Below are 16,657 nucleotides of genomic sequence, written 5' to 3' on the forward strand. Positions count from 1 at the left end.
TCTCAACAGCCCCAGTATCTATCCAGCTCATGTGGCAGGGTGGCCCCTCCACCACCTAGGTAGGGAAACTGGGCTTGCTTGCTTGCTCCTCAAATGAATGTCTGCCTAACAGCATCTGGGGAAAGTGATTCTTCGTCAGGAGGCAAAGATGTGTCCTTGTTCTGGCTTGGGGAAGTTTCTCAGGGCTGGTTTGGACCAACTTTTGTGGTGCATCTGGCATATGTATCACTAATGAAGTTTTATTTTTTCCTCAGGAAAAATAAAACATGCCACCTGTACCAAAACTATTGGGTTGACATTTTTGTAGTTCTCAGTGTGTTATTCACTTTTGTAAGAATATTCCATTTGTTGCGATGTAGGCAGCTAGTTAATATTTCATGTTAAAATCCCAAATCAAAAACTTCTTCAAACATGGCAGAAAGGTTTCGTGGACATGCTTATGCACATTTGTATGTGGGAATGCTCTAAGTTTTCCAAGTTATTTATATTCTTTTTTAAAATAACCATTTTGGTAGTTTTGGGGCATTTTGTTTTGTTTTAAGACAGTGTTTCTCTGTGTGCCTTGCCTGTCCTAGATTCACTTTGTATACCAGGCTGGCCTCAGACTCATAGCAATTTGCCTGCCTCTGCCTCCCTGAGTGCTGGGATTACAGACCTAATTGCATCACCACACTGGGGCTGGCAGTTTAGTTTTATTTAAAGGAAGCTTGTATGGCTTAAAAATTATTAACTATACTCTAGTAGTGGTTGAGGATGTCACCGAGTAGTAGAGCACTTGCCTAGACCTTGGCTTTGATTTCCTAAACTGCAAAAACAAACCCAAACTATGAATGCATAACTGAAGTTAGGGACTCCACAGTAAAGTCACTTTATATGTGCATTTGTAAGTAAAGAAGTTTGAACCTGGTCAGTAAGCAGAGCATGACCTGCTGTGGTTATTCTAGGGTAATTTATGGTAAAAGAATACCAAGTGGCTTCAGAAATCTGAGTTCAGTAATGAACTGTACAGTATTAGCTTTGCTTGACATACATGCTACCACATACATGTGGCACTCATTGCTCTTGTTTGGAAGTATAAGGTAGATCATCTGATAAACCAAGAACACATGCATGATGCATGTCATGATGGAGAGGGAATACTGGCAACGTGTTGCAAATACTGGTGTAATGGTTTATGGCAGTCTTACAGCACATGGGGCGGGGGGGTGGACGACTCAGTAAACTACCTGAGTAACACTTAATCACTACAGTGCAGTGTAATACTTACATTGAAGAACTCTGCTGTGAAGTTTGAAGCTACCAGAGGAACCATAGTGAAACTGTAGAGAAACCACAGTCCTGTCTAAAAGAGCCTAGTGAATTTCTTCGTAAAAGATTGTTTTTAGGGCTAGAGAGATGGCACTAGCTGCTCTTCCAGAGGGTTTGATACCCAGAAACCACATGGTGCCTCACAACCATCCATCATAGGATCTAATGCCCTCTTCTGGCATGTAAGTGTATATGCAGATAGAGCACTCATATTTACAATAAATACATCTAAAAACAGTTTTTTTTTTTTTTAGATATATGTTTTTATTTTGTGTGTGTGAGATTTGCCTTTGCCTGCCTGCCTCTATGTGCCTGGTACCTTTGAAGTACAAAAGAGGGCATTGGATCACTCGGAACAGAGTTATGGAAGCTTCCATTGCAGGTTCTGGGAACCAGACCTGGGTTTTTAACCACTGAACCATCTCTCCAGACTGGAGAACTATGAAGAGGAGTGGACTATGAAGTTTCTGTGAGACCCAAAGGATGATTGCTAGTCGACATAACGTCTTCTAAAGTTTATAGCAGCTGTCAAAATAATTTCTTCCTTTAGAAAATGTACAGATGAAAAAAAGAACAAAAAGGAATAGACAGTATTTCTTTATATGAAAAATAATTAAATTTCTAAAATTTAGACTGCCTGTTCTGTGATTGGTTTATCAGTCTCGACACTTCTGAGGAAGTCATGTACCTCAGACTAAACAGTTAAATTCATTTCTGCCCTCAGGTGTTCACCTACAAGCAGAGCACAATCACCAATCAAAAGGTGACAGCTATGCACCCCATGCATGAAGAAGGCGTGGATGACATGGCCTCCCTGACTGACCTGCATGGAGGTTCCATCATGTACAACTTGTTCCAGCGATACAAGAGGAATCAAATCTACGTGAGTTCCACCTGCAGGCCTAGAGGTGTAGTTCGGTGCACTTGCCCAGCCTCTGTGAGCCCTGCTGTCTCTTCCCAGGATAGAAGAGGCTCCACAAAAAGAAGCCTCTCGAATTTGAGTGTTTGTTTGCACTTCCAAAGAATAATTCCTACTCTTTGAGTGCCTCTGATTAATTTCAGAAAAATTATGTTTTCTTAAGTTTTGCCATGTTAAAAACTCAATAGAAAAAAGTGTTTCTCTGTAACTTCCTGTTGAGGGGTCCTGTTCAGTGTGAGCTGGCTCATCTCTTGCTCTTGTGAAAATGGCACACACTGTACCTTGTTGCTAAGTGTTCTTTTACACAGAGAGATCATATAGAGGAGTCCTTTGTCTTCGTCAACTAAAGACACACCAGTATCCCAATCAAAGCTTCTTTCTCTTTTCTTTGACTTTTTCTGGCTTTGTGAAATTTTCGTGACTTTCCTTTGACTCTAGGATCTGTCCTAGGCTGATATTTGCCTTCATGGAGCTCTGTCTTTCTAAGATGCTGGATTCCTAGTTGCTGTTTTGAATTGATAAATGCATATATAAAGCCTTGATTTACATTTTTCTCACTGCTTTCATGAAATGGGATTAAATCTATAATATAACTAATATGTAATGTAAGTGTGAAAAGTAATATTTATAGCTCATTCTGAGGCTGCAGAGATGGCACAGCAGTTAGAAGTACATGGTCTTTCAGATGAACCAACTTCAGCACCTAGCACCAGCATCAGTCAGCTTACATGATATATATCCACTTCTCATGGACTCTGGCGCCCTCTTCTGGACTCTGAGGGCACCTGCACTCACATGTGCACATGCTCAAATACAGACATACACATAATTTAAAATGGAATAAATCTTAAGAAATAAATCCTATTTCTATAATAAATTTTTGAAAATGAAATATAGTCATTATCCTACCTGTCAAGAATAATTGCCCTGCATATAGCATCCACTTTTGTATCTGTCTTAGTAAGCTTTTTTAAAGTTCAACAACTGTTTATACATTTTTCATGTATATATGACATTAGTTTCTTTTGAAAGCTAATATACTATTCTTGGGCTTAGAATGATCTTTGTGCCATAAGAGTTATGTTTAACATTGCTAGTATCTTTGGAATTCTGATTAGTAATGGTTTCAGCCTTGAATGGTGTAACAAGCATGTGTTGTCTTCAGTGTTTGCTTAGATCGAGGGAGGGTGAAATAGAGGAGAAACCAGACATCTATGGCCTTAATGCTCGGTTTTCTTTGGTGTGAAGAAAAGTATATTTACCTTATCTTACACTGTGAAAGTGTCATTTTGGCTAGGTTGACCTGCTGTTTGCCATGTACTCTCATATAGCCCTGCATAGAGAAAGCCACTTCTGTCTTAGTCCCCTGACTGTACAGCTCGCTGACTCTTAAAAGTCTTCAGATCGCAGTGTCTTCCATGTGTCCCTTAGAGAAGGTGGCAATTACACAAGTCTCTGCAGAAATGGCCACACCATTTACATACTGCACATACTGGTGGTGTGCATTCATTCCTCTGTCAAAAATCTCTTTACACATCAGCAGCTCATTGACAGGCAGGCATGTTAACCACTGCCCTGTGTGTTTTCACGTTTAACACTCAAACCTGTTATGTGGCTATTTGCTAGGTTTTCTAATGACTTATGCTTTTTGACCCAATGGTGCTGCCAGCCTGTTCCCCGCGGATGGTCGAACATGAATCCTGAGTTTTGGACGAAAAATTTATTGTGATATGTCTCTGCCATAAGAAACTACCCAGACTTTCTTTCATTCATTCTTTCTTTCTTTTTAAAGATTTATTTGTTTGTTTATTATGTATACAATGTTCCGGCTTGCACACCTGAAGAGGGCACCAGATCACATTATACATGGTTGGGAGCCATCGTGTGGTTGCTGGGAATTGAGCTCATGACCTTTGGAAGAGCAGGCAGTTCTCTTAACCTCTGAGCCATCTCTCCAGCTGCGCCCCATCCCCACCCCCTGGACGTTCTTATTACACATTTTCAGTAGATAAGAAAGTAGGTCAGTTAGGCGACGCAAACCTATCCCATCCCAGGGCCTTTAAAAGCAGAGCCTTCTAAAAGCAAAGTTTCCCCACTGTTTCTCTTCTCATGATAATAATGTTAAACCTGATAGCTAAATTGCCCAATAAATCTTGGAAGAAGATCTTGGTCCTGTTTTCTGCCGTGAAGTTCTTTTCCATCACTTTTGAGGGAAAAGCACAGGTTTTTGTGCACAGAACTTACAGTTAAAATTAGTCAGTTCTGCCACAGTGTGCTTTCTTTCTCAGATGTGCTTAAGTGTATCTTATTCCCCATAAAGGACACACAGTGACTTTGTCATTGCTATAGTTGCTCACAGGAGGTACAGTCCCTGCACATGCTCTGACGGGATCAACCTGCTCACCGCCAAAAGAAGCTGCCACTTCCCCTGTATCCTAGCTCTATGTGTCCCACGCTTAATACAGCTAAGGGTTTATTTGAATTTTTCTAGGGTTTTGTCTTAATTTTCTATTCCTGACATAACATGGTACCATAACTATGCCTAATCAAAAGAGCTAATTTATCTATTTACAGTATGTAGGCATGACTGATAAAAGCCGTCACGCAGGCTGAAATAAGGTGTGTGCCAGGCTGCACGGCTTTCTGGGGGCTCTGGGTGGCATCCATTTCCTGTTCCTTCTCATTGCTGGCAGAGTTCAGTCGTGTGCGGTTATAGATAGGGGTCTGGTTCTCATTTCTAACTGGCACCTGAGGGCAATTCCCAGCTTCTAGAGCCACCCACATTCCGTTTCTGTAGTTTGCTGGCTATAAATCCTGCAGCTTCATGTCTGCCCTCTGAGCATATGTTTGTTCTTTCCCTGCCCCCCACCCTCCTTCTCCTCCTCCTCCTCCTTCTTCCTCTCTCTCTCTCTCTCTCTCTCCCCTCCCCTCTCTCTCTCTCTCTCTCTCTCTCTCTCTCTCTCTGTCTCTCTCTCTGTAAGAAAGAGTGACAGCTTTTAAGTCTTAGGATTAGATCACAGCCAGGGAGCTGGGGGATAGCTCAGTCAGTCAGTCAGTACCTGCCACGTAAGCATAAGGCAGCGAGCTTGAATACCAAGTAAAAGCTGACATGCCACTGGAACACCAGTGCTGGATGGAGACAGGCAGATCCCGAGGCATGGTCAGCAGCCAGCCTAGCTAAATCAGCGAGCTCAGAGTTCAGAGACAGATTGATTCTCAGAGAAAAAGTGACAAGGGATTGAGGAAAGCAGCTGACAGCCTCTGGCCTGCTCATGTGCATGCACACGGGAGCACACGCCCTTTCCCATGCGCGAGCACACACATATGTATACACCACACACATTTAAAAATTTTAATTTTGATAACAATAAAACAAACAGGCCAATAGGGCAAGCACCTGGCAAGGTCCATACCTGCATTCACAGTCATTCTATGGAGTCCCATTGCTGTGGATGCTTATAATCATGGTTTCTAGGGATTAGTGCGGGTCTGTGTCTTTGGGGGAGGAACTGGTGTTCTGCCTGGAGCTAAGCCACACTCATATATACATGTCCTGCCATGACTTTCTGCTTGAGTTGACAGGCTAGTGGTAGGAAGGGCCACCTCCAGCCAAGAAGCATGCTGCCCTCTTCACACGGACTTTATCCCGACAAAACACTTGTTTTTTTCTAACATTTACCATCCTCGACACAAAGAGGTAGAACGTTTATTAATTATTTTTTTAAACGGAGCCAGGCTGTGGTGGTATACGCCTTTAATCTCAGCACTCAGGAAGTAGAGGCAGGCGGATCTCTCGGTTTGAGGCCAGCCTAGTTTACAGAGTGAGTTCCAGGACAGCCAGGACTATACAACAAAACCCTGCCTCAAAACACTTTAAAAAAAAAAAAAAAAAGTCTGAGACTAGGCAAAGGAGAACCCAGCCCAGTTTTTCTCACAGCCACTTCAGCTCCACATGGCTAGCTTCATCTTTGACAATCTCCCTTTCTTATACTTTGTTTTTGTAAAGGTCAGATATCACGTCCCCCATTTTTGTCAGAGCTGTTTTGAAACAGAATAAGCAAACACTTCAGAAATGTTAACTGTTGTATTTTTTTTTTCATCCAACATATTCATCTCATATCAGCAAGTTTTTATTTAGAGAAAACCAGCCTGAGACTTGGCGTCATGTTTAGAGGTTTGGAGTGACTCCCCGGCCCAGTCTGCCATTGAACAGGAAGGAAAACGCAAGGCTAGCCAGCATACAGCGCACAGACTGAGCAACTGAAGATAACCTCTCATTGGTGAACAGGAGATGCCAGGGTGGCACAGGCTTTGTTTGGAGCCTGTCTCAGGAGCCCCTGACCATGGCTTCGGTCCCTTAGCTCTTTCTGTGGGTGTGCCTATCCCTGCCCAGTGCTTGCCCTGGGAAAGAGAAACCAAGCCCCCTTTTCTGGTAGCATCTGTAGGCCCGCTGGGCTGTGTTCTGCCACTGTAAGTCTGCATCCTCTGTCCTCTCTGACACTGCCTGTGAGGACCCTACTTTCAGCCCTAATACCGCATTTCCTTCCAGGGCCTCCATACACTTCTCTGTTGGGGCCTCCGACTCAGCAGCCTTCCCGTTCTTTCCTGCTCTTCACAATAGCTACTCACTGTGGCCCTGGCTTCTACTCTGGCCTCCTTGGCATAAGCCTGCTGCTCCTCACTGGCGATCTTTTGGTGGGGGGAGGGGAGGGGAGGGCCTAACCTCCCTCCTTGCTCTCCTCCTTTCCCACCTCCAGATAAAGCCTGATAGACATGTCACGCAAAGATGAAGGTTGGTGGTACGCGAGAGCCTCACTAAATTGGGAGACAGTTGACCTTGGTTATAGAACCAGATGTTTGCTGGGAAATTCTGAAATTAGCTAGGGTAGGTTATACAAACAAATCCTAAAGCATTTGTTTTCAGTTGAATGGCAGTCTCTCTGGGATACTTGGCAGTACCTGAAGACATGTTTAATTATTATAGCTAAGTTGACAAATGCTAATGCTATCTAGGCAATAGAGGCCTTTGAATGCTCCTCACTGACCTATAGGGCAGCCTCTACCACAAGGGATTATTGGCCCAACTTGTGACAAGTGTCAAGATTGGGAACCCTCTCCTCCCATGAAGCTGATCTGAAAGGTGTGCAGTGGATGGTATAGAGTGCACATGACCTCTGTTGAAGTGTTTGAAGTGATCAGCTAGCCAAGAGTGATGGGGTAATTCAGCCTTGAAGAGATGGAGATTTTTAGATCAGCACAGAGATGGAAATAAGCCTTTAAGAGAGCAGCAGAGAGACAGGTGAGGGAGGACTCCCAGCTTGTCAAGCACAATGTCAGGACAGCATGACACCAACAGTCTTGGCAGCTCTTCAAGGAGGCTAGAGGGACTTGTGGATTTTGGAGGCCTGTCCTAGTCACGCCTGGGTCGCCTCAGAATGTCTAGCAGCTGAAAAGTGTTGACTGGAGTGGCTGAGGTTCCCTGTGATTCTGGCGGTAACCTCTGTGTCCAAGTGCGGGGGCTGCTAGGCTTGGTGGTGTGGCAGCTTCGCGTTCTGCCAGATGGAGGAGACACACATTCTCTTCATTACAGGGTCTGTGAGTCCTGAGTCAGTTTTGTGGGGGAGACTCCTCTTCCAGCAACTAAAGAAGGGCTGCAGACCACACCACTGGATGCGCAGCGAGCCTGCAATTATGGTGCAGAGGAGGGCCCCAGAGGAAGCCAGTTTGTGTTCCGCCCAGCTCTTTGGTTAGTTTGTTGGTCTTGCTGAACAAACAGCAGCAGAGATCAGAATCAAAGGAGCTGGGTTTAAGAGGGAGGCTGTGTCTAACAATACAACCCTGTGAGCAGGAAAATTTGCTCCACCTTCATTTATTTTTAGCCTTTTGAAAAATAGCCTTTCCTGGCTAGGTGGCATTTCAGCCCCAGTATGTAAAGGTGTGCACCCTTGTTCCTGAGCCACCTTGATCCTGGGAAGAAAAATACACTAACGGAGGTCCCCAGCCAGTTAGAGACCTGTTGATTTCAGCAGCCGTGAGTGGAGTTCGCCTCTGGAAAAGACAGGAGCAATGTGAAAATAGGCATGTCCTGTCATGGAGGTTTCTGTTTGGAGCACAGCATCATCAGAAGTTGTATTTCGTTTACACAAGCATACCTCTTAGTTTGCTTCCATCTATTGTCAAAGCCAGTTTCAGAACAAACAAATAAAAACTCTCCTTGTTGCAGATTTCAGGAGGGCCCAGAGTATGCATGCTTGGCCCTGATCTGGCATGTGGCCCCCACCAGGAGCAGCTGAGAGTGGGGTGGTGTGTGGGGAGGCGCTTGTGCTCTGACTTTTTCTCCACCCTTACTTGAAACCAAGACTTGTGTTGCCAAGATGTAATTGAACCCATCTGGCTGGCTCTGTGTAGTCTTAAAATTTGCCAAGCTGCGCCCTCGAGTCGCCACTCTCCACATCAGCACGATGGCGGCAGTGAGGGCCTGTGCTTTTGTGATGTTCCACGCACACCCTGCCTGTCCTTTGGCTCCGATTCCTTTCAACAGGAAGAGAACCTGAAGCATAAATTCACTCACAGGAATGAAGATGCTGAAAAAGCTAACTCCATTTGCTGAGCTTTAGCTCTTGTGAAACTGGCATCAATTTTAAAAACACTCGAATGTTTAACATTTAGCATTCTTTTGTTTTAAAAACATTTCCATTTTGTGTAATCAGACCATGGCAAATGATTTTCTTATGCAGAAGGTACTGAACAAAGAGCACCTTTGCACAGAATGAAGCATGGGTATATTGAGGGGGATATTTGCAATATACGGCCCCTGTATGTCCGTATTGCTTTAGCCCTGCCTGAATAATCAGGCTCTGTTCTAGGCTCCCGGGTTGCAGATTTCCTCTTGTTCACAGTAGCTTAATTGATTGGTGAAGACAGACATTAGCAAACCATTGACTACAACTTCGGGTGACAGTGAGCCACCCTGCTGAGAGCTGAGCATCAGGATGAGGAAGCAGCAGAGAATGATCCTCAGTCAAGCCTTGTGCATTTGGAGCGTTTGTGAGGACGTTTGGAGGAAAGTGGCTCTCATGGCAACAGATGAGTGTGTGCAAAGATGTTCGATGCATGTCTCAGGGTTTCTATCGCTACGGAGAAACACCAGGCCCACAGCAATTCTTAGGAAGGAAAGCATTTAACTTCAGCTGGCTTATAGTTCAGAGGCTTAGTCTATTATCATAATGGTTGAGAGCATGGTGGTGTACAGGCTGGCATGGTGTTGGAGAAGGAGCTGAGAGTTCTACATCTGGATCTGCAGGCAGCAGGAAGAGACGCAGAGCCACTAGGCCTGCCTTGAACTTCTGAGACTTCAAAGCCAAGAGACACACTTCCTCCAACAAGGCCACACCTCCTAATAGTGCTTCCCCGTATGAGCCTATGGGAGCCATTTTCTTTCTTTCTTCCCCCCCCCACCCCCAGTTCCAAAGTCTTTATTGTCTTAGAAAAGAGGATCCATCCACTCAGTAGGATGAAGAGCTGTGTCCAGGGACCCGTCAGTAACGCTGAGAAGGGCCCTCATTGACCCACCTCTACTCACACACCCAGTCATGGGCACAAGACTTGTAGTCAACCAGTTCTTCAGGCGTAAACCACAGACCGATCTCTTTCTCAGCGCTTTCCACCGAATCGCTGCCATGAATGATGTTCCTGCCTACTTGAATGCAGAAATCCCCCCGAATGGTGCCTGGCTTAGAATCGGCTGGATTGGTCTCTCCCAGCATCACTCGGCCTGTTTTCACCACATTGAGCCCCTCCCAGACCATGGCCAGCACAGGCCCTGAGTTCATGTACTTCACCAACCCCGGGAAGAAAGAACGGTCCTTCAGGTCAGTGTAGTGCTGTTTCAGGTGCTCTTCAGAAGCCCGAAAGAACTTCATGGCCACCAGACGGAAACCCTTCTGCTTGAAGCGCTTGATGATCTCGCCCATCAGGCCGCACTGCACACCATTTGGCTTGATGGTGATGAAGGTATGCTCGAGGTTGGCCATGGTCCGAAAGTCTGCGGGTCGGCTGGAGTCAGCTGTGAGCGATGGGAGAGACGTGGGAGCCACTTTCATTCAAACCATGAATGCACAGATTTCAAGACACCGGAACAAAGGCTGCACATTGCTGATTAGCAAGATGATGGAGAGCGAGTGTGCAGGTTAATGAACTTCATTCACCTCATAAAAAATGATGGTAGAAAATAGACCTGAGTTTTGGGGAAATGTAGTGTGGCAACCAAGTTTGACTAAAGGTAGGAGGCATCAGGTCTGGGAGGAGAGTTGACCAATAAACATGTGGAAAATAATGACATTTTCCCTGGCGAGTCAGAGAAGTGCATGCTGTCATGCTGTGGTACACATGTGGCAATCAGGGGACCGCTCAGGAGAGCTGGTTCTCTGTTTCCACCATGATCCTGGGGGACTGATCACTGATCATTAGGAGTGGTGAGTCATCTTGTTGGTCCTAAAAGTCTGAATTTCTGCAGGACCACTGGATTGCCATTTCGACAGGCCTGCCGCCATTGGTCAAGGTGTGTGGTTCTGTGAGAGGAAGCAGGTCTTCAGAAGTCAGTTTCATGCATGGTGTACCTGAACCCTCTGTGGCCTGCGGGGGAAGAGGTGGGATAGCCCACTGAATATATAAATTCCAAGCTGAAGTTCATGCAAGGCAAAGATTTAGAGAGTGGACCGCAACCATATTGAACTAGAAAGACTGCAAGAGGAGAGGGAGGCGGGGTGGGGGTGGGGGTGGGGCAGCGGGGGACATGGTAGGTGGGAAATACATCTGCAACAAATGGTTGCTGCTTCTTGACAGTGTTTCCCTACAGCACAAACTGAGGGGAACTACTTTCCCTGGCCCATCGTGGCTTACTTGATCCCTATGCAGCTTTGCAGGCCCATAGGATGAAAAGGGCTGTTAGCAATGGTACTAACAAAAGCCTCTGACTTACGGAGGGGACCATGCTATAGCTGATCAGAATCTTGGTTTGGGACGTGAAGCCGTGTATCAGGGAATGTGACCCCAGGCCTGAGGACCCCAGGCATTTGGACTTCTCCATACCATGCTGTTGGGATTTGCTGTTCCACTGAGGGGATTCTGACAGCCCACTACTCATATGGCTGCTTCTGTGTCTATAAGCAGTGTGGCCAAAGCATGCAGGTTACACGGGGTTTTACGTTATACTTGATTTTGTTGGAAGGTTGTGTACACTGCTCCCGGGGGTGCTGCAATACCAAGCCAATGTGTGGAGTGGACATAGCAGGCTACTCCATTTTCCTCCTCTAAAAGTACACGTAATGTAGCAACCTTAGATAGAGGACGCATCCCAAATTAAACCAGCAAGAACAGTGACTCCTCTTGCTCTTAGTCAAAAGGCCAAGAAGTTATATACGTGTCTAAAAAATCATAAAACAAAGTCATGTTTATTAAGATATAGAACATGGTGTTTTTGACATGCACATATGCTGTGAAATCGAATTGCATTTTTGTTGGCTTTGATATGGGTGCGTTCTTTTCTTGCAAGCCCTGAGTTGGTAGATTTCGTGTTGAAGAAACACAATGAGTGTCCCCTAGCATTGTTAGGTAACATGTGCAGAGGCTGTTTAAAATTATTAAAATGGGCAAGGAAGTATATTTGTGGGGGAGGGCAGGGCATGAGTTATGTGGAACTTTTCTGGCTTGAAAACTTACATGCTTCCAAATGGGATATGTTTTCTATTTCTGAGCAGCCATAAAAGTGACTGAGTTATTTAGCGCTGTGGAATTTGGAATCCAACATGCAGAAGCTGGTACCTGCACGTGTCCCCAGCCTTAAGCTGCCGAGTCAGCATGGCCATTTTTGGAGTAATAAACATACCTTTTTTTAGACTGCAGAATGATCAAAGCTTGTAAGCAGCGCTGCTTCCCAGCTGTCAGGGTCTCTTACAGTGCTGTGCCTTCCGCCCCACTTGATGCCATGTGCCAGGCAGCTCTCCCTCCACCTGCCACTTCTTAGCGGCTTGTTGGATTTCCCTTACTATTTACTGACCCTGAACACACAGCCCATGTTTTAGAGATGAAACATCTTTGCCAAGAATGGTACCCTTCATTGAGGTGGAGGGGGGAGGGTGTCTTTGACCATACTTACTTTAGCTAGGTTTCAAATGTGGTAACTTTGTTATTATTTGGGTAGGGTATTATGGACCATCACTGTCATGGTTATTTCAAAATATACCTCTGTTGTGAGGTCAGAAATGTGCATTGGCACCTACATTGGCACAGACAGTTAAAGTTCACTAGAAAGGACCCGTCTGTGGACGGAAGCCACTGTAAGAATGCAGTCACATGTCATGGAGTGGTAGAGGTGGCGACTGAGAAATGATCCAGGTAATTTGCTCATTCGATGGACATTGGAGTGCATACTGTGTAAGTAGCTGGGTCGAACTTGGGGAGTTATATCAGCTTTTCAGAGGTGGGATGGAGGGAGAGAGACTGGGGAAGTATGGAGAAAGGACTTATGCGAATTGAATCAAAGTATGTCAGGGCCCTGAGCAAGATGGTATCTTAGATGGATTCTACATATAAGTCAACAAGTGTACAGGACAGGGACTCTTGGACTACACAGAGTTCTGTATGTTGGTGGCAGTAGAGACCATTGCTATTAGTCCACAGGGGCACCTGTCAAAAACTGATCCCCATCCTTACCCTCACTCACCCACCAAGGAATTGTAGAGGCATTGTCTTCCTGTCTACTCTGTTCAATGTCTGTCAGAAGAGGCCAATGTAGTGGCCTCTGCCACCCCACATGGACAGGTCTTGTTTAGCAACTAAGAGCTATGGTGTGCGTATAGCCCTCTTTGCCTGGTGTCTTAGTTACTATTCTGTTGCTATGAAGAAATCCCATGACCAAGGCAACTCATAGAAAGCATTTAATTGGGACTTGCTTACCACTTCAGAGGGTTAGTCCATTGTCGTGGCGGGGAGTGTGGTGGTAGGCAGGCAGGAATGCTGCTGGACTAGTAGCTGAGAGCTTTATACCCTGTTCTGCAGCTGGGGAGAGGGAGGGAGGGAGGAGAGATAAAGGAAGAGAGAGACAGACTGTGATACCAGGCATGGCCTGGGCTTTTGAAACCGCAAAGCCCACCCTCAGTAACATACCTCCTCCAGCAAGGACACACCTCTCCCAAAAGGCCACACCTCCTAATCCTTTGAAACAGTTCAACAACTAGGGACAAAGCACACACATATATGAGCCCATGGTAGGGTCGGGGAGGGGGTGTTCTTTCAAACCACTACACCTAGGATCATGAAACGTCAGATAAAGTTGTTTTTGGAAAAGTGTCGACTTACCTGTCATGTAAAATCCTGTAATAAAGAAAGTTGGCGTGGTGCCGCATGCCCATCAACCTAGCACTTGGGAAGTTGAGGGGGCAGAATAAGGCCAGCCTGGGCTATAAAAGAACTTGTACCTTAAAAAAGGGAAAGGGAAAGGGAAAAAAATATTCCAGTGACAGCGGAGACGCTTTTTGGGTGCACAGAATCCTTTAAAGCAGTGGTGCAACATGGACAGCGATAGTGGAAATAGTAAAACTCTTGCAGCCGTGTTGGAAGAGCTGTATCCACCCCACATACTGAATGAGGGGCCACTGCAAAGGAGGCATTTGCTTTGTCAATTCTGGGCATCAAGTTTAGCCCCTTAACATGCCAAGCAAGGGCTCTACCACTGAACCACACCCCCACCCCTGCACCCCTGCCCCAGCTCCAGCTGCTCAATCCTTAGCAGTCAGGCACAGCTCCACTTGATGTCATTTACCCAGCAGGAAGATGTGTCCTAAACACTACTAGGGCAGGAAAATTCAGTTGCTGGGCTGAGCGATAACATGCATGGAGTGTGAAAGGCCGACACTTGCCTTGGACAACCACTAAGGCACTCTTCACAGGTTTGGTGTTTTTTTTTTTTTTTTTTTTTGGTTTTTTTCGAGACAGGGTTTCTCTGTGTAGCCTTGGCCATCCTGGACTCACTTTGTAGACCAGGCTGGCCTCGAACTCACGGCGATCCGCCTGCCTCTGCCTCCCGAGTGCTGGGATTAAAGGCGTGTGCCACCACGCCCGGCTAACTCTTCACAGTTTTAAGATTTAAGATTTACCTTAAAAGTGTAAAGGTGGTTGGTTTTTTTTTTTTTTTTTTTTTTTTGGTGGCACCAGAGATCAAACTCATGACTTAATACATCCACGTAAGGTTCTACCGCTGAGTTATGGCCCAGCCGTAAAAGGGGAGATGTTTTAAACATCTTGAAATGCAAATCCTGTTGAAAACCCGTTATTTGAACTGTTACTTTTTTTATGTCTAAAAAGAAAAGGAAAGAGCTTAGCAGAGTCTGCTATAATTGCAGACAGGAACCTAGCGTAACTGCCTTCTAAAAGACTTCATCCAGCAGCTGATGGAAACAGATGCAGAGGCCCACAGCCAAACAACAGGCTGAGCTTGGGGAGTTCTGTGGAGGAGTGAGAGGGAGCCGGAGGGGTCAAGGACTCCACAGGAAGACCAACAGAGTCAGCTAACCTGGGCCCATGGGGCCACACAGAGACTGAACCACCAAAGAGCGTGCATGGGCTGGACCTAGGCCCCTGCACATATGTAGCAGATGTGCAGCTGTCTCTGAATCTGTTGCCTACCCTTGGATCCATTTCCCCTAGCTGCGCTGCCTTGTCAGGCCTCAGTGGGGGAAGATGCACTTAGTCCTGCTGTGACTTGAGGTACCTGGGTACATTGGTACCCTTTGGGGGCGCCTTCCCTTCTCTGAGAAAAAGGAAAGTGGGAATCGGGGCAGGAAGACTTGATGGTGGGACTAGGACGGAAGGAGGGAAGAGGTTGGGATCAGGCTGTAAAGTGACTAAATTAATAAATAAATGAGAAAATAAAATTAATAAGAAAAGAGCTTAGTTTGCTGTCCTCCATTAACTAGACTGAAACAAAGCTCTCTTAGTGGCAGAGTACTTTCAGCACCCACAGTCATCCCCCTTATGTAGTCAGCTTAGGAAAAGCCTTCAGCCATTTATTTCATAGGTGATGTGGCACTATCCTCCAGTGTAGCCATTGTGGGGGGGGTGTCCTCCAGCAGAATTAGCCTCAGGAGCCTGGGATGATTTCAGCACAGATTAGTGGGTACCATGTCGCTTGCTCACTGTGGGCATCAGGTTTGTGGCCTTGGAGCTGGAGTGAGACCAGAAGTCCCGAGGAATAGGTTGAATCAGCTATTAACCTGTGGTAACTAAGCAAGGGCATCCTTCCTGTTTCCTGAGAGCCAAATGTCAAGGTGAGAATGGTTTTCGGAGATCTGTCCAGTCATTAGAGCTGCTGTGGACATTAGCCAGGTAGTCTCTTCCTTACATCCACGGCAGCTTTGATGACTTTGTCTTCTCCGCCTCTCATGGGCTCTGGAAAACCTTGACTAAGGTTCTTACATCGATGACATCCATGGCTTCCTTTCCCCTGGAAGGTGGTGGCTTCATAGAGGAGTCTTTAGATGATTTTAGAGTGGCATTCGTGAGCTTCAGGTCATGGGCTAGCTATAAATAGTGGCACTGGGTGACAGTGACTACCACATCAATGGTGAAAGCAATCACAGTGCTTTTCATGAAGTTTAGCAAACATGGCCCTGAGATATGCCACACATTAGCGAGCTCTGTGGGCTGCCTTTACGGAGAACAGCTGCTGCCAGAAGTACCCAGCTTCCCTTGGCTCCAGGAAGCACAATGGATAGGGCGGGGACAGCGTGTGGACCTGGATCAGGCCGTGTTATAACCAGAACTAGCGTGGGTGCCAGTCAGGTCACTGAAAACTGTTTCAACGGGCAGAGAGGCCAAAGCGCGGCAAAAAAGACAAGAGTGACAAGAGTATCTTAGCTGCTGTCTTTACCATTGCTAATGAAGGCCATTGTGTCTCTTGTCCACTGAGCAGCCGTGTCATCCATGCTGTCAGATTGAGCCATATCCCAAAGGCTACCATGTGAGAGATTTCCCTAGGCATAAAGGGGAGCATGGCTTGGAGACTGTCGCAGAAATAAGCACTTTGCTCTTAAGCAATCCTGCAGTTAAGAGGATCTATAATTGCTGATAGATTTAAGAAGTAAGGGTGGGGGTGGAAGGATAGAAGTGCCTGACAAGCCAAGCAGGAGGTCTCCAGTTCAAATCCCCAGCCCCAACATTAGAAAGCTGGGTGCAGTGGAGCTTGTCTCAGCCCTACCCCTGGGGCAAAGGGAGGCACCGAGTTCACCGCTGGCCAGCCTACTGAATCGATGAGCTCAAGGTTCAATAACAGATCTGGTCTCAAAAATAAGCTGCAGAGTCACAGCAGGTGGTTCACAAATGCCTGTAACCGCAGTTCCAGCAGATCCAGTGCTGTGTTCTGCCCTCACAAGC

The 16,657-nt window shown here is 46.1% G+C and overlaps 2 protein-coding genes and 1 non-coding gene across 3 annotated transcripts in view; 1 reads left to right on the forward strand and 2 right to left on the reverse strand.

The window, feature by feature from the left end:
• Positions 1-16,657, forward strand: part of Myo10 (myosin X) — a 204,699-nt gene that overhangs the window by 83,525 nt on the left and 104,517 nt on the right. The window contains exon 3 of the mRNA XM_051151002.1: positions 2,033-2,191. Coding sequence (XP_051006959.1) covers positions 2,033-2,191 — 159 coding nt within the window. The remainder of the gene's footprint in view (positions 1-2,032; positions 2,192-16,657) is intronic.
• Positions 9,772-10,260, reverse strand: LOC127193773 (nucleoside diphosphate kinase B-like). The gene has a single exon (XM_051151001.1). The coding sequence runs from the start codon at positions 10,258-10,260 to the stop codon at positions 9,802-9,804; it is 459 nt and encodes a 152-aa protein (XP_051006958.1). The 3' UTR covers positions 9,772-9,801.
• LOC127194083 (U2 spliceosomal RNA) lies at positions 11,457-11,644 on the reverse strand. Its single transcript, XR_007831219.1, has one exon. It is a non-coding gene; the product is annotated as a U2 spliceosomal RNA (small nuclear RNA).

The sequence above is a fragment of the Acomys russatus genome, chromosome 9, assembly GCF_903995435.1.
Source record: "Acomys russatus chromosome 9, mAcoRus1.1, whole genome shotgun sequence".
NCBI classification, from domain to species: Eukaryota; Metazoa; Chordata; class Mammalia; order Rodentia; family Muridae; genus Acomys; species Acomys russatus.